Source organism: Cololabis saira, chromosome 2 (assembly GCF_033807715.1).
Source record: "Cololabis saira isolate AMF1-May2022 chromosome 2, fColSai1.1, whole genome shotgun sequence".
Lineage (NCBI taxonomy): Eukaryota > Metazoa > Chordata > Actinopteri > Beloniformes > Belonidae > Cololabis > Cololabis saira.
This window is the reverse complement of record NC_084588.1, coordinates 42,310,101-42,332,444: the sequence shown is the minus strand read 5'-3', so window position 1 is coordinate 42,332,444 and position 22,344 is coordinate 42,310,101. Positions and strand designations below refer to the sequence as shown.

Below are 22,344 nucleotides of genomic sequence, written 5' to 3'. Positions count from 1 at the left end.
AGTTGGAAGATAGTATCGTAAAAAAGAGCACAAGCACTTTCAAAGAAGCCATATAATTGATGCTAATTGACTGTAAAATGAGTTGAATAGTACTTAATAGTACTTTAATAAGCACTATTTAGCATATTTAGTACTATTAATAAGGGAAAATGACATCAGTTACAGTATATACTGAGAAATACTAAGTCAAATAAAAAAAAATAACATTAATTAAACTGTTGGATTGTTCCATGAACGGGTGTGATGACGTCATCAATGTATGCCGTGGAAGTGGGTAAAACCGATGATCATTCAGGGGAAAATATGGATGGAAATTCACAGCAGTGAAATATCAAACGTGCAGAAATGCTCCGGCACGGTTAACGCTGTAAAAAAGTACCGACAACTCCTCTTCCTTTAAGTTGTTGCTGATGATAATCCTGATGATGATGATGATGATGATGATGATGATGATGATGATGATGATGATGATGATGATGATGATGATGATGATGATGATGATGATGATGATGATGATGATGATGATGATGATGATGATGATGATGATGATGATGACGATGATGATCTTGTCCAATTCAATTCAAAATACGTTATTAATCCCTGTTCCAAGTTCTTTAAGTTAAAGACACTAGCGGTGCTCTTATTTTGACGTGTTTTATTTTGAAAGGGGTTTATCCGGTTCCTCTCCTGCATTCCTGTACAGGAGTGAGATTAACAATGTAAAATGAATATGTTTGAGTTATTTACCCATTTCGACTGTGCTAGAGGGCTTTGTGTGTGTGTGTGTGTGTGTGTGTGTGTGTGTGTGTGTGTGTGTGTGTGTGTGTGTGTGTGTGTGTGTGTGTGTGTGTGTGTGTGTGTGTGTGTGTGTGTGTGTGTGTGTGTGCACTCGTTAGAATGTCCATTTAAAGGCATTAGCATAATCAGGAATTAGTATCGCGGTCTAAATCCTAACCAATCCCCAAAAGGGAAATTAATTGTTGCAGTCGTCATGAGTTCAGTCTCTTCGGAGATTCATTGTGGAGGTTTGTAGCTGTGGGCAGGAAGGATCTCCTGTCGCGGTGTGTGTTACAGCAGATCTGAAGACACTCCGTTGCTGAACCACCGCTGTAGGGAGAACAATCAGGGTTGTCGAAGATCTCCTTCATGATGAAGATGTGATGAAGATGCTCATGAAGATGATGATGATGATCCTGATCTTAATGGTGATGATACTTGTCATTAGGGTTGTCCCGATCAGGATTTTTAGCTCCCGATCCGATCCCGACCACTTGAGTTTGAGTATCTGCCGATCCCGATTTTTCCCGATCCGATCACTTTTTTTCTCTCCCGTTACAATTCCGATACTTTTTCCAGATCAGATACATTTTGGTAATGAATTAAGTAAGAAAAAAAGAAAGGACTAAAACTCAAATTGTCCCAAGTTTCTTTTATTGTCCACTCTCTCCAACATGGACATATATTTCTTTTCACTGACTGCATCATTGAATCAAAACAAAGCGTATCAGCACTGGTGCCACAAAATGTATAAACATAAAATTGTAAACTAAAACAAAAAGTGCAGAATAGTGCAATAAAAAAAAAAAAAATGTCATTTCAAAAGAGTTAGTTTACCTACTAGGTTCAAAAGTTGAATGACATCCAGTCAAACTCACAATCAATAAGAAAATCAAAATACATTTTGGTTTAACCTTAGTGCAGAATTCTCAACAGGATGAAATGAATAGCAGCAGCTATTCATTGCGGCTGTTATAGTTTTCTGTCACTGTGTTGTAATGATGTCACGCAGAGCGTAGGAACCAAGTGTGGTTGTTCAGAGACGGACCCTTTAGACCGTAACACCAGCCGCAAAATAGCAGTGCGTCATCCCTGTGTTGTGTTGTCACCGAGAGTCAATAAAGTGGACCAAGAGATGATTAAAGAGTAACGGATAATCATTTACATAACACTACAGTCACTTTTCTCCGACAACTTTTCTTTCTTTTTAAAACTTTAAGACATTGTCTCCGTTTATCTATCGTAAGCTAGCTGTTGTTAGCTTTCTGTTAGCCACGCTTCTCTCCCCCTCCAGCACAAACGTCACTTCCAGCCGCCGGCGCTGCCCAAAATCAATATCTTATAATAAACACACATCAACTGTCTGTATTGTTAAATACAATTATAAAACGATTTAATAATTAATATATATTAAAAACATTAATAACTAGGTATGTCCCAATACTTTTTTGGCCGATGTTTTGAAAATCACGTGATCGGGACTACACTACGTGTCATGAAATACAGACTCGAATCTGCTCATCTTTTTCATTTAAAACCTTTTCATCTTTAATTTACAACCTGTGATTTGCATATCTAGTTGTTTCTTCTGATGTTTTTTTCATCGTGAACATGAATGTGCTGCTAATCAGGTGTGTGTGCATGTCGGCAGACGTCTTTCCACTGGAACTGTGTGTATGGGTGGCTGCGTGCCCGAGCGCGCACGCTCATAAGATCTTGTGTTTAGAAGGCCCAGTGCTGAGAGAGGCCTTCAGGTTTAGCCTCGGGCAGATCTCCAGGCCATTTAGGCACCCCACTGGTTGTTTACTGGTCAGCCTCAGCCAGAGCCCGGTCCTTTATCTCTGAGCCAGCGTTAGCACCAGTCAGCCCGCTCTTCCCTTCTATTTGCCCCTCGATGACAGTAACTGTCCTCAGCATCCACCTCTATCAGCCTAGCGATGACCAGAGCTGTCCCCCTGACCCGGGCAACATCCAGAGGTGAATGAGAGGACAAGAGGAACATTGGTACCCTTACCCCCGCCGAGTCCCAGACCCCAAATTCAACTCTGTCTCCTTGACTACAGATAGGCATAAACATGTCCGCCCCTGTGCAGAGGCAGGGCAGGTAAACAAACACGCAGCCAGGCTGAGGTGGTAATTTGGTTTCTGGAGAGTTAGAGTGATGATAGTGTTCCATGCGAAGGCTGGCTGGAGGGCAGCCTGGGGCAGCTCACTAACACCTCGAGCCAAGGCTCTATCTTAACACCAACAAGCATCTGTCTATTCTATCACATAACAACATGTCATTCATTCAACACAGAATAACACAATGGGAATACTGTTGCTGCACACAGTGCAACATGATGTAGAACTTCACAGAATCGCTGTCTATGGATACGTATGAACCGCGGAGCTCAGATGCAGGAAAAGTGGGGGGAAAAAAGATGCGTACAGAACTGAAAGTTTACACTCCATAAAACTCTAGCTTCTAGCTTGACCACCACAGCGTCTGAGAGACTATTAACACCCCATGAAACGTCTAAGCTGACTTTAGACCAGGACTTTCAGGAGTCCCAGAGTACTCTTAACCTCTTTAACCCTACTGGCACTCTGTAATATAAGAAACCCTCTACGGTTGCGGGGCCACAGACGCTGACAAGTCCCCAAAACTGCCCTTCCTTCTTAACTAGTTTGGTAGACAGGGGAGATTTCTGGACCAGAATAGGCTTCCTAGCGACAGATCACCACCTAGAGAGGAATGGGGTAAACAAAACTCACCAGTAACAACAAACATTCCTGAGTTTTGGCTGGTGGCCGGTGTTAAAGTGCCACGATGGAAGAAAGAGCATCTCTCAGACGGGCAATCTGCACGCCCGTCTCCCTGCCAGTAGGATTTGCACCAGGTCAGCAGACACTCCTGTCCTACTGATGTCAACTGTTTATTCTGCACAGCACTTTGCACAGTTTGAAGAGCTATGTGAAGAGAAAAGGAATGTTTGTTGGTTTTATTATATCCATTAATTAAAATAAGGTGACTGAACTGTCGTGGCTGCCATGTCAGTGGCTCTGAGCTCTGCTGGTTTTAATCCAACCCATCTGCTTACGATGCTAGTTCATACTCCGAGTCACTGTGAGTGAATGAGAATGGGCACTTGGCTGCAGAATCACATTTTTCAGACCATAAAATGACGTGAATTTTTCAAATTTGAAACCTGTGTTGTCAGTTTTGCCATGTACCAGCATTTCTCCATAACCTGGCCTCTTCTGGCATATTAGCGACGGGGACCTTAGCCACAATTTAAACTCAGTGTGTCTCGCACCTGATTTAATTGGCCCTGGGAGTGGGAGTTTGGCAGACCCGCGGCTGCATGCATGTCCCTCTACCCTTTAATATGAAAGACCAATATCCATTTGACCGCCACTGGTAAAAGGCATCAGGCACCTTGTTCTGGGTAATGGATAGCCTCTGCTCACCGATATAAACAACAGGGGAGTTGTGATCCTGCCAAGGCCAGCTCCAGTCTGGACGAGGGATCCATCTGCGTCGGCCTTGTGCTGCCGAAGAGTAACTGTGCCATCTGAGGGACTCTCTCGCTCTAAATTAGCTTTGGAAGGGACTTTTCTGTGACATTAAACCCAAAGTCATAAAATCTGTGCGTGCGTCTAGTTTTTTTTCTCTTTCTTTTATTAAACCATCTCATTGTAGTCACATGATAACAGATGGCTTAAAAATCGAAGATTTTCTGAAATTAAATTTAATCAGCTTCTGTTACGTGGGATTGGCAGTGTGAGAGTGTGTACGTGTGACTGTGTTAGTGTGTGTGTGTGTGTGTGTGTGTGTATGTGGGAAAGAATGAAGGGTGTCAGCACTGCTGGTAAGGGTTGTCTGCCAGACTTTGAAGCTGTGCCACCTTTGATTTATCAGAGCAAACAGCGCAGAAAACGAGAGAAGCAGGTTCGAGAGAAATGTTTTCCTCAAAGATGATGCAAGGCAGTTTCCTACTTCGTGTGTTTGTGCGTTTTCTGAATTAAACTGCAACTTTGAGCACTTTTTACAACTGAAATGTGCTGCAGATCGACTTCAAAGGACCATTAAGAACATGGCTTGTTTAGATATTTTGCATCTCCAATCCTTGTATGGTACTGAAGAACCTAACGATACTATTTAGATCATTATACATCCATTGTGACATGTAGCCTTGTTAACTACACAGCACACTCTTAAATATTGTGCAAGATCTCCAAAAATGTGGCATTCAAATCAATACAATTTGGCTTTTATTTAAAAAAAAAGATCCCTCTGGCTTCTTATAGAGACATCGAGAGCGGACTATTTTTCCCTGTGTGTGAGGGTGCGTGCGTGTTGTGTGTGTGTGTGTGTCTGGGAGGTTAAGTGTGGGTGCGCTGATGCGCTCTCGCAATCTCCATGGTGACACAAACCGAGGCCTTTCTGCTGGGTTGACCTTTGCGAGGTCCCGGCCACCATCAATTATGTCAGCCAGTAAAATAGGCTTTGCTACACACAGCAGATTATATGGAGTGTAAAACATTAGAAAAATGTGTCTGAAACATCAGAGTAACATGTTTGAAGTGACAAAGGGCTGGAAGAAATAGAGACGGTCCCGAAAAGGAAAGACCCCCGGCAAGTGATTCTGTTTGAAGGCTTTGTGGCACACTCAAGTGGGCAGGGACGCTTTCTTTGGCCCTTCAGGCAGTCCATCTTCTGGACGGTATACAAGCAGGATGGACGGACATATGCTTTGCACAGTGTCAAATGAAGCAGAACTGGCAGCCTTTTATGGCGCTCTCTTTTTCTGTGGTGTGAAGAAAAGGCAAATCTGTTGTCACGTCGTCCAATGGGCCCACAAATACCGCATCAAAATTCACCGGCCTGTTTTTTGGTTGTTTTTTTTTTGTTGTTTTTTCTCTTGCAATGGCTTTTGTTTCTGTCTCATGATAAGGAGTGTGGATCCGGCTGGATTAATGGTTAAGCCACACGGTTTTGAGTCTGAATGAGCTTTCCAGCACACTGGGACAGGGGCTACACATGCACTTCTGCAAACTCCGGAGCAGACTGCATTGAATGCGCAATCCATCCATCACAAGAGAGCTTTGCAAGGCGCTTTCACTAATTCAGGACAATGAAGACAGAGCTGGACAGAGATGTCTGCGATGAATGTGATACCGAAGCACCTTTGGCTCTCTTAAAACCCCCTTTCTCCCTCTCGATACATGAAAGCTGAGTCTAGATTATGGCAAGATACCAGATTGTGATCGGCTTCTCCTGAAAGTAGAAAAAGCATTTCGCTGACTGGGGTCCAAACTTAAAGTGTTACACACACGGCAGCATGCGTCAGATTGCAGGTGCCAGCTGTTTTTTTGGGGGATTTTTTGTGACGTTGTTTTGGGGCCTCCTAAAATGAATTGCCAACAAACCTTCGCTTGACCTCAAGAAGTACAAGAAAGCTGGGATTCTTCACGTTTTGCATCTGGCTGGGAACCATGGAGCTGCTGTGGTGAAAATATACAGGCCTCCTTAAATTTCATGACTGACATTAAACATGAATTACAGCGTAGGTACAGTGAAAAAGAATGGCTGTGCTGTAAATGCAACAGATCGGGATCTTTAAAGTCAAAGGTTCCCTGGCAAGAGGTTCTATGTGGTTATCTAACACCGTGAGGTCTGTCCAGCATCATAAAGAAAGGCGGTGTGTAAAGATAACCTGAAAGGTGGGAAGGAATTAAACATATCGGTCCGTCTTTCGACTCTGAGCCTCCGTTGTCATCACTCATTGTTGGTTACTTTTAAACCCATTAAGGTTTGAGGTTATCACACTTTGCTGCATCTTTTCATGTCATGTCCTGAATGTTTTAATTCAAAGACTAGTCAGCCAATTCTCTCCATAGCAAAAAAAAAAGCCACCCAGTGATAAACAACAGCACACACTCTGCAGCAGTTACATTTAACTGGATTATGAACTCACATACTCCAAAGATGCTGTCTCTGTCAGTCGTGCAAGGAAGCTGAGGATACTCTAAAAGCTTTTGCATTTAATAATGCATGTTCAACAAAGCTGTATACACTCTGGAAAGATTTGGGAGTACACTGATATAATCTAATTAAGCAAATGAAATTAAAAGTGAGACGTAGCACACTTAGGCATGAGTTACATCACTGCAATGAGGCACAAGATCTGCACCAAGTTGTGTTGCTCATAGCCAAAAGCTCAGGGAGTTCTCACTGTGACATTTGTGTTGGCTTGGTGGTTGTATTTTTAGTTAAGCTTTCCTCAAAAGTGTCCAACATTCAATGCAAGAGTGTTGCGTTTAATCACCATCTGAAAACAGCCCCGGAGGGTTTTTTCAAACAATCTGTTCTTTGAAAACACGCTGCCATTAAAAAAATTAATAACTAAAAAAGAAGATCAAGTGATTTATCAATTGACAAAACTGAAAAGGAAAAAAAAAAAAACAATGAACTGGTTCTTGTATGTTTCTGATGATTGTTATCGGTCTTAAAATGTGAAGAACAATCCTAAAAACTGTCAAAGGTTTGACATACAGTTGCTCTTAATAACCGCTGGTGAGAAAAAAAAGACCTGCTGATATTTCCACTTATTTACTCAGTGCACCGTCGCTCTTGTGTGTGTATGTGGGTGTGCTCGTGTGTGTGCGTGCGTGTGTGTGTGCGCGTGCATGCGTGCGTGCGTGCGTGCGTGCGTGCGTGCGTGTGTGTGTGTGTGAGAGAGAGAGCGAGAGATTGCTTCTCGCCCAGGGAGGCTGATGAGAGCGGCTAAAGGGTGTTTATGAGACTGTTAGCCAGGAGAGGATGCTGCCCTGCAGCTCTCGCCCAAATAAAAGAGCCATTTATTACATCCAACATGACCCTCTCATTACACACAAATAGGAATTAATGAGCGCTATATCTGGCACTCCCAGCAGAGTTAGGCGGGGCCTGCTAAAGGACTAGCGTTAATTACACTGTCCTACATCTCACCCATTTAACATCAACCATTAGATCGGTCTATCTGCAGGAGAAGCGCAGCAGTGGCCATGCGCTGAGATCGAGAAGTGTAGCTCTGCGAATGTTAAAAAAGAAAAAGTACTGTTGGTGGGAAAAGGAGACACATGTTACATGTGTTAAAACACACTTCTCAAGTTTGATCGGCCAAGACATCCTCTTCATACTGACGGGCCTTCTTTTTAAAGACAGAAGAAAACTGCACTAAATTGAAGAGTCAGCGGTTGGACTTTTGTGTTAAATATTTCAAAGAAAGCATCTGCTTATTATTTTTCTGACAATGTGCACATCAGAGGATGAAAGTTAAAACGGTCCGGGGTTACACGGGTACTGTTATGGCGCTTTTACACTAGTGCCTACTCGCCTTGCCCTCGTTTCTTTTCAATACCCAGATCAGATGTAGGCGGGGTTGGAGCGAAGCTGCTGTGACGTACTCGATTGTGGGATTGGGCCAACTCCCTGACCAATCAGTGGCCTGTAGTGTGATGACGTCAGATGCAGCCCGACTCAGCCCGATTAGAACGTCGGCAGAGTAGTTACAGAAAAGTATCTACTCGGCAGGTTAGACCCCTAGTGGAAAAGGCGCCAAATCGAGTGGAGGCGAGTCGAGTCGGTCTTTGTGACGCACACAGACGCACACATGGTCACTTGGGGATCGGTGAGTCAGGCAGGCACACACCAGTCGGTACGTTTGTCTACGCAGCTCGACTAGGCCGTCTCATTGGACTCCTTCCTTCGATGAAGGGAATCGATTTACAGACCAAAGTGCACCGCTCTCCGCCATGATACGTGGCGTGACAGTGCCCACTTTTATGTTGGATCACACTGACTACGTTTACATGCAGTCAAAATTCGGGTTATTGCTAATATTCTGGTTACTGAAACATTCGGAATATTCCCTTTACATGCGTGAGCTAACAGGGTTATCCCTGTATACATGGTAATTAATCATTTGGTATATCTGGATCAAACCAGCGACGCACGGAGAACGTGATGACGCAATTCCGTCATTTCCGCTTCTTCTTCTTGTATCCAAATTCAAAACAAATGCTGCTTCGCGCAACTTTTCCCTCACCTTCTTTTAATTCTCGCTATCCCGGTGCCAAATGCCAAAATGTTCATATCCTTCATTACATTTATGAAGTGATTAGTCTCCTCCTCACTCCAAAAGTGTGGCGTGGTCTTGCGTTTCGCCGTGTTTAGAAGTACTTCCTGGACTCAAAAGACCAAGATTCCTTGCGAGCAAACTCGGGTTATTCAAAGGGGTTATTGGCGTTTACATAGCCGTGCAAATTCGGGTTATTGCCAATATTCGGGTTTTAAAATTGTTATTGACTGAATGTAAACGCAGTCAAAGACACTGTTTCACTTCCTTTGCCAATGTAGTTGTTGACCTCCGTACCAAACATCAGACGGCCTTGTTAGACCCCGAACAAGATATGTTGTCTTTTTGTCCCTGATTACGCTTCGTCTGTAATCTGTTTACATTGAGGTTTTCATTTTAACTATTGGCTTCATTTATTGTTTCACTTGGTGTGGAGGGGAAATAAAGCCCGGGGAGACTGTGACTTTGACTACATGCTGTACAAATAAATAGAGGATGAATTTGCGTAATAATATCAAGAGCAGGACATTCTTTCAACCTTTATTTAACCATAAGAACCTTGTTGAGATTCGAAATCTCCTTTTCAAGAGCGTCCTGAAACTCTTGCCAAATATTCAACACATTACTCAAAAATAATGGTTTACAGGTCCATTCTTAGCTTACGGTGAGAAAAGGATGAGTTTAACTCGACGTGACTGCCGGCAAGAGTAAACAATTACACCTGGATCAAAGTTGCAGAGGAATTATCCGTCGAGTGCTGGTTAGTAATGTCTCTTCATCAGCTGGAAGAGGGGCAGGATTTGCCATGAGATGTTTCGGCGATGTCTCTTTCATCTTTTCATACTTTATCCCCCCATCAAGGCACTTTCTAACAATCGCACACCCTCATCCATGGATCTAGCCCTCTCTCCCTCCTTCTCGTCGGGTTGGTATGACACGGGAGGAAGCCCGGGCCCTGCAGCCAACGCCGCCGTCCACGCTGAATGCGATTAAACTGAGCAGTGATTAATCTGAGCTGCCCCATAATTCCTCTTTACCACTTTAATGGATGTTATCTCCCCTCCTCTGAAGGCTTATCTTGCTGATCGGGGCCAAGGATGAGGAGAGGAAAGAGGAGGAGGGTGGATTGAGGGGCAATAGAGGGGGAGAAATCAAACCAAATCCATACAGAGGTAAGTAAATAAATAAGTAAATAAATAAATGCAGGGATTGAGGGTGCTGTTAAGCGGATAAGGCAGATCAGTCTCTGTAAAGTGCTCATTTGTTTTCTTGGAAGACAAGCTGTCTTGGAAGCCGACCGACAGAGTAAAAACACTGTCAACATCACAATCCACAGACAAAGTGAATTAGCCAAACCGCCGTCAATAACGGCCAAACAACTGCTTTATTCCAGTCTTCCTCTCTGTCACACGCAGTCAACGATGGCCAAACTCCTCGGGAACATTATGATGTCAGTCGTCCTCGGCGGGGAAACAAGTCTGCTCGGTTCTGCTCTCATGAGGTTTAAGGAAATGAAGAGATTCACCTCCGATTAAAAGGTTTTGGTACAATGAGCTATATGCTGGTAATAATCTAAAGATGAGGAGATCAGGACTTGGTGGCAGGTTTACTTCACTAACAGAAGTACACTGTGAAACACTATAAACTCATGCTAAACGGCAGAAAAGGACTGTTTTAATGGCGGTTTAAGCCCTAACTGTTCCATTTTTTAACTTTTCCTAACAGAGCTAAGCGTGTCCGTCCGTGTGCTTCCGTTCGTCCACGTTTCCCTTCATTCATGTATATAAATGCAGAGCCCAGCAACAGACCGACAGGGTTAAACCTGTTCAGAGCTCTTTCTTTTTTCTTTTTTTTTTCTTCATCCCTTCTCCGGCTTACAGCGATGTTGCAGTGAGATTCGGTCCCAGACAAACCTCAGAGGGATTCCATTCAACACTAGTGAACATCTTTAGGTACAAAGCTGCGGGCTGCATTGGCTCCAGGTAACATAAACGCTCCCTTCAAGCCACCGCGTATCTGCCCATGAAAATTCTCTAAAGGGGTTTAAGCATTTACGCAGAAACACTATCAGGCACCGCCGAAAATTCAGCTTACCCTGTTGAATAGGGACTTCAAAGAGAATTGCAAATACCTTTGCACCGCCACATTTTCTCCCCTCTCTCTTTCCTGCTCTGTCTCTCCGTGTCTCTTCCTGCTTTCTTTTCATTTTATATTTCCAAACACAAGCTGCCGCGTGATGTTAAATGTATTATCAGCTATATATTTCCTCTTCAAATGAATAATAACAATAATCATTGAGTAATTTCTTTTTTATACAGCTCTGTCTAAATAGAGAGCTAAAATACAGCTTCGGGTAAACAAGGCCGTGTAATAATGAACTTGTGGATTAGGCCGCTCGTCTATGTAGCGCGATAAGGAAAAACAGCTGCTCCCATCCAGGTAATAGCACATATTGACTGCCAATGAAGGATAAACTACTGTGCAGCTGCACATTTCCACATGCACACTGTGGCCACGCTGCACAGACACATAAAGACCCCAAAATCTGTGCACACCGACACATGTAAGTCACACGCTGCATGCGCAAAAGAACCGAAAAGAATCAGAATATAATAAATGCATAAGCCTATTTAGACCGTATGGAGCTTTAAATGCAAAACAAAACAATACAATACATAAACACAGTGTGATTTAATGTAAGAGATAATAAATGGCTTCATAATGAGCAATAAAAATGGTCTTTAAACACTTTATTGCTTAGTTCACACTTATAATTAATCTGGGTTCCATGTGTGCATATAAAGTGGGTATATAACTCTGCCCAACCGCGCACGTAAAATACAGAGCGAAAGAGAAAAATGACTGCTGGTAAACATCTGCAACACGGTTGAGCTTTGAGAACAGGCTGCCTGTTTGCCTCACCTGGGCCAGAACAGCCCGCCCCGTCCCAATATCGCCCCGCCAGGAGAAAAAAAACACACAAAAAAAAGAGACTCCCTGAGATTATTTACAGTGAAACGCACAACAGGAAACCATAACATTTATAATGTTTTACAAAGCCATCAAATAAGTGGAGAGGGGATTAATTGCCCCGGCCCGACCTTAAAATAATTATTTTGAGCGGTGCAACTCTAAACTCCAACGAAATTGATACACTTTGATAATTAGATTCTTGGCACTGACCCGCTGAAGTCAATAAAGGTTATTAAGGCCAATTGCTGTCTAAACGCATTATGGGGAGAGTAAACTGTCCGTCGGAGGCCCCTGCTACTCCAGCGCCAATATGATAATCCATTCTCCGTCCTGGGGGTTTCTTCCCCAGTGCCTGTGTCTCCACTCTGCCATACAAAACCAGATTGGATTCGCTTAACCTTTCCAGGACTTTGATCAAATGAGCTCACACAGCAATAACATTTACATTGACCCCCCACCTCACCACATCACCCCGCAACATGCACACACACACACACACACAATCCTTCTGCCACTCTCTGCTCCTGACTCCACAGACTCTCCCTGCAGCTCCCTGGCTCCCATCCCTCCTCCTCCAGCACGTTTGCTCAATAACCTAATCGGCTCTCGATGGCGACCGGGCCGGGCCGGGCCGCCGATGATTGCAGCGCCACCCTCCTCAGCGGTCCAGATTATTTCCGAGGACCGTTATTACAGCGAGGGGAGAAGATGAAATGGTCACTGAGCGCATCTCTGCACAAATGCACGAGCAGGCGTGCATGCGAAAGAAGAAAAAAAACAAAAACGGGGGGGAGAAAAGAAAAGGAATCTTCAGTTATAAATCAGCGAGAGGAAATTTTGTCACACGAGGAGGGAAAAGAAGTGTGCACGTAGTATATACCCGTCTCTGTGTGTGTGACCAAACCGTCGGAAAACAGGGACTGACAGCCCGGGTGAATGAAGCAGAGGAAGACATGGCCTCGATACCACTTCCTGTTTTGTACATCTTGAAGTATACAAATGTATTCAACTGAGTGGATCCCGTTTATTATGAAAGTAGATTAATTTCCTTGATATGTGTTAAAAAGACTTCCATCTACGAGGCACGTTCTCCTGTCAAATGAGGGAGATAGCGCCAGAAAGAGGCAGAGATACAGTGAGATAGCGTGAGCGAGAGAGGGAGAGAACAAGAGAAAGAAAGAACACAAAGAGAGAGAGAGAGAGGAGAGGAAGAAGAAGACGACGACGACGACGACGACGGAGTGCACTGAAATGTCTTTGCATCCGCTGGCTTTTGAAGTTGTGAGATGAGCAGCCACAGAAGTCAGGAAAGTGACAAATTAGGGAAAAAGCTGTACTGTGCAAGCAGAGCTGCTAAATCAATTAAAGTCACGCCGAGTGCATACATTAACATCAATGGCTCACACGTACACGCAAACACACACACACACACACACACACACACACACTCAGAGGACAAGGGGGAGAAAAGGAGATGTGCACATGGGCTCACTGTCGCTTCTCCCCCACAGTGAAAAGGAGAAAGATAAAGAAAAAAATACCACACCGATATTTAAAATATTATGCATAAAGCCAAGATTCTTTGTCTATTGTCACTCAGACAGAAGATTCATTGTTGCTAGTTTAAGGAAATGTCAGTATTGTATGATAGCCACGATAGCGCAGTCCTGGGGGAACGCCAGGCTCGGAGGCGGGCCCGTCTAAACGGACGTCAGCGCCCCGGATCACAAGGGAATGTAAAACCTTTCCGTCAATGCCCCGCTTCCAACCTCCACAAACAACCTTTCCTCACCTTTACCTTTACACGGTCACACACACATCATCCTTCTTTTCGCTGTACATTCACGTGGGGCGCACTTCCCCGGTTATTCAGGAACCCGAACCGCATAAAAGTCGCGGGGTACCGGGGAAGAGGCGAAGCCAGCAAGTGGACTTGTTTTGTTTCCGGTCTTTATATATTTATTTATGTATTTTATCAGAATGTCATTCAAATGGAAGGATGAACATTTGCATGACAACAGGCTGAGGAGCAGGGAGGAAGCCCCAGGGAGAGACGGTATCTATAAACAGGAGCTCGTCCCCCCCATATTGCAATATTCTTCACACAGACTAACAAACGCATATGCAGGCCAGAGCATCCCACAACACTGTTGCTAAATATGACAATAAAGGGAGAGAGCCTGGCGGTTTGTATTCCTATTTTAGAAGGATGAAACAATAGGCATTTTTATTGCACAGTGTATAAAACAATAGACTGTCATTTTATAAAGCCTATTTAAATAGACATATATTTGTTATTTTAAAATACCCACGCTGATATCAGATTTTACCCACAAAAAAAAAATATATATATATATATAAATAAATAAATACATAAATAAAAATAACACCATATCAAATATACTCCACTGGCAACAGAAATATCAAAATAAATGAATGGTAAACATCATCTGCACACACGAGGTCACTTGTGTTTCCCTAAATTGCAGCGAGCTGTCAATTTCCAGCTTCAAAATGTAAAATATATGTAATAAAGAACTGCACAGGGAACCCGCGTAATTTAAATAACTCAAAGTAATTTAGAGAAATGTGTTTTAATCTAACGGCAGAAAAAAGCCACGGTTATCAAATGCCCCAAAAGAAAGATCTATAAGTCACATCAATGAGCTGCTTTTCATCAGCATATCAGAGGTCGATACATGTATGCAAATATTGCTAGCAACAGCAATAATGTTGTCTTTCATCACAACAGTGATTCCCTTCCTGCGCTCACTGCTGTATTATTTTTTGCATCGGTTCAATCTGAATTTCTGCACGAGACGTGCTTGCTTTTCTGTGATCTGACATCGTGAATCACTCGATTTCTTGCCCAAGAATTTAATCAAGTTAGTTAGGTAATTTTCAAATAAACACACAGCTATTCAATATCTCAAACACACATGAGATATTAAAAAAAACATACTCATAATTTCATTGTTACATACCGGCATGTCTTACACACTTATTATTAGTCACTCCTACCCTTTTACTTGTGAAAAAAAAGAAAAAAAAAAGGATCATATACGGTATTATTTGTTGCGTTGCATCAACACTGTTGCCAAGTTTGCACTGAATGAAAAGAAAGTCACATTTGGACACAAAGAGAAATAAAAACAGAGGGGAGTGGAGATGCTTGGCTTTTCCATCAGGAAGACAGAGACGTTTCTCTGCTAACCTTTTCTAAATATGGGTCCGAATCATACACTTCACGTGGGCCCAGAGATGGAGCTCCAGATGAGTTTAGCCGCTATCGACTAAACTGCCCCCCCCCCCACCCGTCCTCCCTCCCGTCCACTCTCTGCCAGGCTGCTCCACTGTGCAGGAGAGAGAGAGAGAGGGAGGGAGAGAGGGAGGGAGAGAGAGAGGGAGAGAGAGAGAGACTACAACTGGAGCCGAGCAATGTCGGCAGCAGCGGCGCTGTTTTCCTCCAGCCCCTGTCTTTATCCCCGCTTGAGCATTAGATGTGATTACTGCTCAGCGCTCGACACTGACAGAGACAGAGAGCTCCCAGAGACAGCAGGAGTGGCGGAGAGGCAGAGAGCGAGGAGCAGGCAGAGAGCGCTGCACAGGTCCTACCACCAAACCTCTGGCACTTCAGTGATGCAAGAGTGCCCCCTGCTGTTACCACTGCCGGGACTTTGAATATACATGCAAACACACGCATACATTCATATATACAGTACACACACACACATACATACATACATACATACATATATAAACATCAGTCAAGCATGTATCTGGTCTGTGTGTGTGTGTGTGTGTGTGTGTGTGTGTGTGTGTGTGTGTGTGTGTGTGTGTGTGTGTGCGTGCGTGCTGCCATATTTACTGAACATTCAGAACAGAGCCGTGTAGAAAGGTGACTTAATTATGAGTCTGACATTACTATGTAATTCCTTTACAGCGGTGTCTAAGTAATAGCTGCACGGCCACTTCTGCAGGGCTGCAATTAAACGCGTGACACGTCCTTAATGATGCAGCGTAGCAAGAAGTCAGACAACCCAACTGGTTGGTTTAAACACACCCTCACTTCTGAGAAGCAGACAGCAGATCGCCGAGGGATAAAAGCTGAGGCATGCTGGGCATTTTCAAAGGTGAAAGTATCTATTATGCAATGATGAAAGGACAGAAATATAAAGCCTGTTGTCGGTGAGCTCTAAAGAATAGTTTTCTACCTCTTTATTAGTCTAAAAGATTTTGAAAAGGAGGGAATTTGCTGATATTTTTAATATTACAGATACAATTTACATGTATACAGTACCTTACACTAAGGTCATGTATATATCTGAGGTCCTTTGCAGTCCTGACTGCATCTATCAGGCTCATCGCTGCATGAACTAGCCTCGGGCCCGATCTAACTGAATTATTGCTATTGAACCTTTGACACTTTGACCAAACTTAACAATATGATAAAAGTTGTAGGTGTTTTCCTCTGCAGTGGAGGCTTGTGCATTTATTAACGCCATGGGCACTCAGGCTTCTGCACAAAAGAACTTTGCAAACAGATACCAAAAAGTTATTTTCTATTTGAATAAAACTGGAAAAAAAACAAAAAAAAACAGTTTGGTGCACGAAACCGAAACCTTTTTAGGCTTTGGTTCTAGGCTGTGTGTGAGAGTTATCCTACCATGGTCTCCATGAGCCTCCAGTCCTTCTCCAGCTGCTCCATCGGTCCGCTCCACCAGCTGCAGAAACGGGCGTAGCGGTGTCCCTGAAACCAGTACTGCCGCAGCCACTCAAACTCCACCTGGACGAGCACAAACAGAGACGGCTGTTTCAAACCATCACACGAAGCGTTTGATGAAATAAGGAGACAGAATACTTTGATATGAATGATAGGGACTGGATTAGACAGGATTTTATTTAGTTAGCATGTTTGTAATGTGGGTTTTATTTATATTCATTCATATTAAAGTTAAATGTTCTGATTTTTTTTAGATTGCATTGATTTATGGATTATGAATATTCTTATGGAACTGAAATTTGTATGAATGTGTGTCCGTATCTGTGTGTGTATGTAAGTATGTATGAATGTATGTGTGTGTAAATGGATGTGTATATGTATAGGTGTGTATGTATGTGTTTATGTATGTATACGTATGTCTATATATGTGTATATATATGTATATGTAATTGTATTTTAAATATAATTGTATTATATACTATATGACAATATAAGGGGGGGCTGAACTTGATAAGCTTTGCTTCCTTCAGCTCCTTCTCGAACTTGCACTTCATCGTAATGTGGTATTTTTTTATATTATTATATATACCGTTTGTTTTATGCTTGTGCATGTTTGAGACAAATGAAAATCAAATCAAATCAAAATGATCATAGATACCGTATATAGAATATTATACTCCTTTTTCCTAAATGTCACCTAAAATGTCAATGATTGAAAGTGCACAAATGACAACTTGAACATTGGCCATCACTTTGAGAACAGTAACGCTCCCAAAAACCTCGGACCAAATAAAAAACATTCACCCACACCTTCCAGTCAGCACACCTGAAAGCTCCACCCTCTTCCTGCTCTCCCCGCTCTCTTCCCGTTTTCCCCTCCTCTCCTGCTCCGTCTGGAGCTGACAGGGTCTGCGGCGAAGCTGCTCCCCCTCTCCTCCGCTGGGAGGGTTTTTGTTTCCTGCTCGTTTGAAGTGCTGATTTAATCCTCCCAAGGATGCTTCACGTAGCCAGGTGTAGCTGTTCCAAGTGCGCGTTTGTGAGTTTGCGCCCGCGTCGTGTTTGTGCGTTAGTGTGTTTGCGCCCTGCAAGAAGTGGCTTTGTTAATGTCTCTGAGTAAAAACTGCCGCGTGAGTTTGTGCGTGTCAAAGATTACTCAGAACGCCGCCGACATAAGCATGAGACGCCGAGTTGCCCTCCCCCAAAATGTCCTACAAAGCATCATCCACCCAACACAATGCACAGCCCACTTTAGTTTACCGTAGACAACCACGCGGCTCAAAGTGTCGCCGCACACAATAGGACGGGGTATCAAACGGAAGAAAGAGCGCGACTGTTTGTTTTCTCCGAACAACGATGTTTACTGTTCTAACAGAGCGTTAGCGGCGGAGCCTTTTTAGTTCAGAACTTACAAATAGTCTAAATAAGGCCTGAGCACATTAATTCTCTTTAAGAATGAAATGAAAAATGTAATTTCTATAATCTAAGCACATTTGCCTCTTTGGTTCGCTGACGCATCTCGTGAATATAGATCTGGTGATTCAGCACCGTTTCTATGTAAATAACTCTAAGGTGCAAAGCTCTGATCAACCGACACACATCACGTCATACTTTACCTAATAAACATGAACAAGCTGCATACACTTTGCAGGGTTTTTTTAAGGTTAAAATAGGCCATGGAAGAAAAACAACTACCACAATATAACAAAGTGAATCCAACACTTGCAAGAGCATCAACAGCATCACCCAGCTGAGCATGCTAAAGCTAAAAGGGAGCAAAAACAAAGCAAAACAATAAAGCCAATAGTGTCTGTTATCATTCACAGGAGCTGATGTCACAAATACTGTTACCAGCTGATTATAGTTTCTAAAGAGAGAATCAGAATCGGTCAAAATCAGTATCAGTGGGTCAGATCTTTAAGAAAAGTGCAATCGCTGCATCTCTTGCGGTCGAAAAAACCCGACAGAAGTTCCAACATCCAGACTATATAAAAAAGTACCTAACTAAATAATCTATGTGCATGAAATACAGATGTTGACATTTTCTGGTGATCATTGCTCTGTGAGATGTGGCAAGTCAGCTTCCACCAATCACCCGAGGAGACAACAAAGGCCAAGAATTATTCAAACAAACAAGCGGAGTGAGGCCTGTCTGCTTTCAGAAGCTATGCACAGAATCATCCTGCCATTTACTCCCCAAAGGCTCTGATCACAGCGGGGATGACATGCAAGGACTGTGGCATGTCAGGGAAAATACACAGCCAGTGGCACTGCTCAGCAGCCTCTCAGTCACTCCATACAACCCTCCCTTCAAAGAAATGTCATCCTTTATGGCCCCTTCAACACACTCCAAATCCACTCCCCTTCGATCATTACAGCTCAAACACACAACAAAGCCACAAGAGCCAATATCGGACGTCCTTTTCTCTCAGTCTGTCCCTCCTTCTATCTCTCTGATTGTCTGCCTGTCCTTTGGTGAGAAGAATCCAACCTGTGTCTCTGCTTTGAGCTGACATGGCGGACCGTCCCCCGCTGCGCGGGCCACTGGCAGCCACAAAGCGGGCCGTCTAAAGCCACCGAGGAGCTCTGCTAGTTGGTATTTGGAGTCCGGCCACCCAACTGAGAGGTGCCAAGCGGGGGAACTCTGACTAAATGCCACCTACTGTATGCGGGCAGATAGATCGAAAGTCAGCACGGAAAAGAGAGCGATTGTTATGGCTAGTTTTTCTCTGAGATGGCAAGGGGGCAGCGAGAGGGGAACTGGTGACTCCCCTGCGGCAGGCCCTGTCATCTCTCCAGGTGATGGACACACCAACTACACATTAGCTCCACATTAGTCGGAGGGCCACCCACCATGGCAGCTCCGGAGTTAAAGCCTCTTTTTTTTCCTCTTTTAATGAGACTTTTTCTTCTTCATATTATTCCCTTAGCGGGTCCAATCAATTTCCAGGCCGGAGCCCTGAGGTGAGAGCTGATGAGAGCGGGATCAATCCTACCCTGCCATCCTTTACCTATCCCAGCCTCCTCTCACATCATCCAGAATAACTGGCTGTATTTCCATCCTCAGAGTGACTGTCATCAAAACTAAACTATATTACCAGTCTTATGCCGATGATATTCACAAGTTGATTCATTTGATATTGAAAGAACACAAGCAAATGTCAAAGGTGAATCATTTTTCCAGACTTTGAGACGAAACACATTTGTGGCTGGGAAAATATTCTCCCTTTTATGAAGCCGCTATAAATAAACCTGCAGGACAAGGAGCGAGGTCTTAAAAGGAACCCTGGCTATTAAGACATGTAGTCCCTAATTAGCCACAATTGTTCTCTTATACTAAAATATGTTGTTAGAAACACATAAAATAATCTAATTGCTTTAAAAATCTACAATGTTTATCACATATTTTGACCTGCGGGAGGCGCCATGTTTTACTTGCGCAATGCATTCTGGGGGCGATGACGTAGAGCGGTGGCTCTGGGAAGATAAGCCGCGTTAGTTTAACTGGGACAGGTATCTAAAACATAGATGAACAGCACTCTCCCGGCCGTGGAGGCTGACGAGGGAGCCCATAAGACGTCTCGGTTCAGGCAAACTGGATCAAGGTTCTGTGATGCACGGGAGATCTGCAAAAATGATCAATGTTGTGCGCATCTTACCAGTGCATTAATCTACGGCGTCAACGGCGTAGGCTCCTGCGTAGACGGCGTAGCCTACGGCATAGACGGCGTCGGCTACGCCGTAGCCTGCGTAGCCTACGCCGTAGACGGCGTAGCCGGGGCTTTGAGCCTGCAGCGCACCGCCATCCGCTCTAGCCGCCGCCGGGATGAAGACGCCAGTCGGCAGGAGGCACGTTTGGGTGGGCATAGCCCACCCCTCTCCCCCCTAAAACCGGCTTCGGTGCTGGGTGATGACAGACCAGAGGCTGAGGGGACTGGCCCTGGACTTTGACGAAACGGGAGGCGCAGACTTCGCGTCAAATAGGCAAGAACATCTTTATTTAATTTAATGACGCCAGATCTGGCTGGGGTTTTTATTGTAGCATCGGCTATCTGCTAGTTGAAACGTGTGGTCGGTTAGTCTATCTGAGTTTTATGGTGTTTTTGTAGTTCATGCTGTATGGTGCGGCACTTTTTTTTTTTTTTTTTACTTTTTTGTAGGTGCGCCGTCACCTTAATGTTTAGCTGTGTTTTGATCTGTGTTTCTGGTGCGCCGTCACCTGTTTAGCTGTGTTTTCATCTGTTTCTGGGTGTCAAAACAGTGGACGGGGGCTAGCAGGAGCCACCGTCTGACGTCACTACCCAGAATGTAAACAACAATGGCGACCTACATGTTAAATTATATTTTCAAATTTTATAAAAACGAAGACATCAACGAGGTTTTTTATATCACATTGTTATAATTGATACCAACATTTATCTTTTAAGACCTACATGTCTTAATAGCCAGGGTTCCTATTAAAGGCTGGAAAAAGTGGTAGATACAGCAGAAATAACAAATACATTGGTACACAACAGTGATCTGCTGGTAAAAAAAAAAAAAAAGAAAAGGGGGAAAAAACTGTTTTCAGGAGTGATTTATAAGATTACAATGATATTGCCAAGCTAAGCCCCTCAGGAAGAGTGTTTCAAAGCCAAACAAAGACCCGAGCGTCTGGAGGGAGGAATTTTGGCCCTGAAAACAGGACACTGGAAGGTCACACACACCTGCTCCGGCACAGTTTACTTTCTGCTAGAACATGTGGGAAAACCTTGTCCCTCCCATCAATGTTTACTCTGAGAAAGAGAGAGAGAAGGAGAGGGGGGGGGGTGGCATCGAGGGGATCCCTCAGGGCACACTGTCACACACCCACCTGGGAAGTGAAGCAGTGGCTTTAAATGAGACAAGACATTTGTGTCTGGGATTAGCATTTCAAAGGCAAATATGCACGTGGGGGGGGCCTGCGTGGCGATGTTGTGTTAGACAACGCCGTTGATGAGGACAGCAGGTAAGATTAAAGAAAACACAGTGAGGGGAGCTGCAATTAGCAAGGTGGAGGAAACTTCTTTTTCTTTGTCTTAAATTTCTTTATCGGTTTCTTTTTAGGCCCCTACATCAAGCAGACACCACATCCACCCCCAAATGCTGACAGCTGACCCCCCACTTTAGGGCTGGGCGATATGGACCAATGGCGCTTTTGCATTAGTATCAGTTTAGCTCGGTTCTACCCGTTTTGCGCTTTCGCACTAGGGCTGAGACGAGTAGAGCCGCTCCAAGCCGGTACCTTTTTCTGTAACCATTTCAGTGAGGTTCTGAAAGCGGTCTGAGCAGGGACTATTTCTGACGTCACCACCCTCCACGCCTCTGATTGGTCGGGGGGCGGGGCCGGCAGACGTTTGAATCAGGAAGCGGGAGTCAGCCGATCCATGGAGTCAGCGCGAGGGGACTCGCGGCGATTTTATTATAAAGCGCAAAACGTCTGTTTGGTGATCCAACTCTGAGGTGCAGATGTTCATGAACCTGGTGGCTGTCGAGAAAAAATTAAAAAAGCGATGTAGACGGGCTGTTTTACTCTCAGCCGCTCCCGGCTCCAGCTGATTTCTCATCAGCGCCGACATGAATAAAGCGGTTGCGCAATCGAGTACGTCACAGCAGCTTCACCCAAACCTGCCCGCTTCTCCCCTGGCAGTGCGAAAACACATGTGTGGAACCGTGTAAAGCCGCGCCGAGCCGTGCCGGGCTGAACTGATACTAGTGGAAAAGTGCCACAAAAGTCATATCTCGATATTT

At 44.0% G+C, this 22,344-nt stretch overlaps 1 protein-coding gene across 3 annotated transcripts in view; it reads right to left on the bottom strand.

The window, feature by feature from the left end:
• The window catches only part of fto (FTO alpha-ketoglutarate dependent dioxygenase), a 154,359-nt gene that overhangs the window by 91,572 nt on the left and 40,443 nt on the right, over nucleotides 1-22,344 (bottom strand). For all 3 annotated transcript variants that reach the window (XM_061745874.1, XM_061745884.1, XM_061745895.1), the window contains exon 7: nucleotides 16,522-16,641. In XM_061745874.1, coding sequence (XP_061601858.1) covers nucleotides 16,522-16,641 — 120 coding nt within the window. The remainder of the gene's footprint in view (nucleotides 1-16,521; nucleotides 16,642-22,344) is intronic.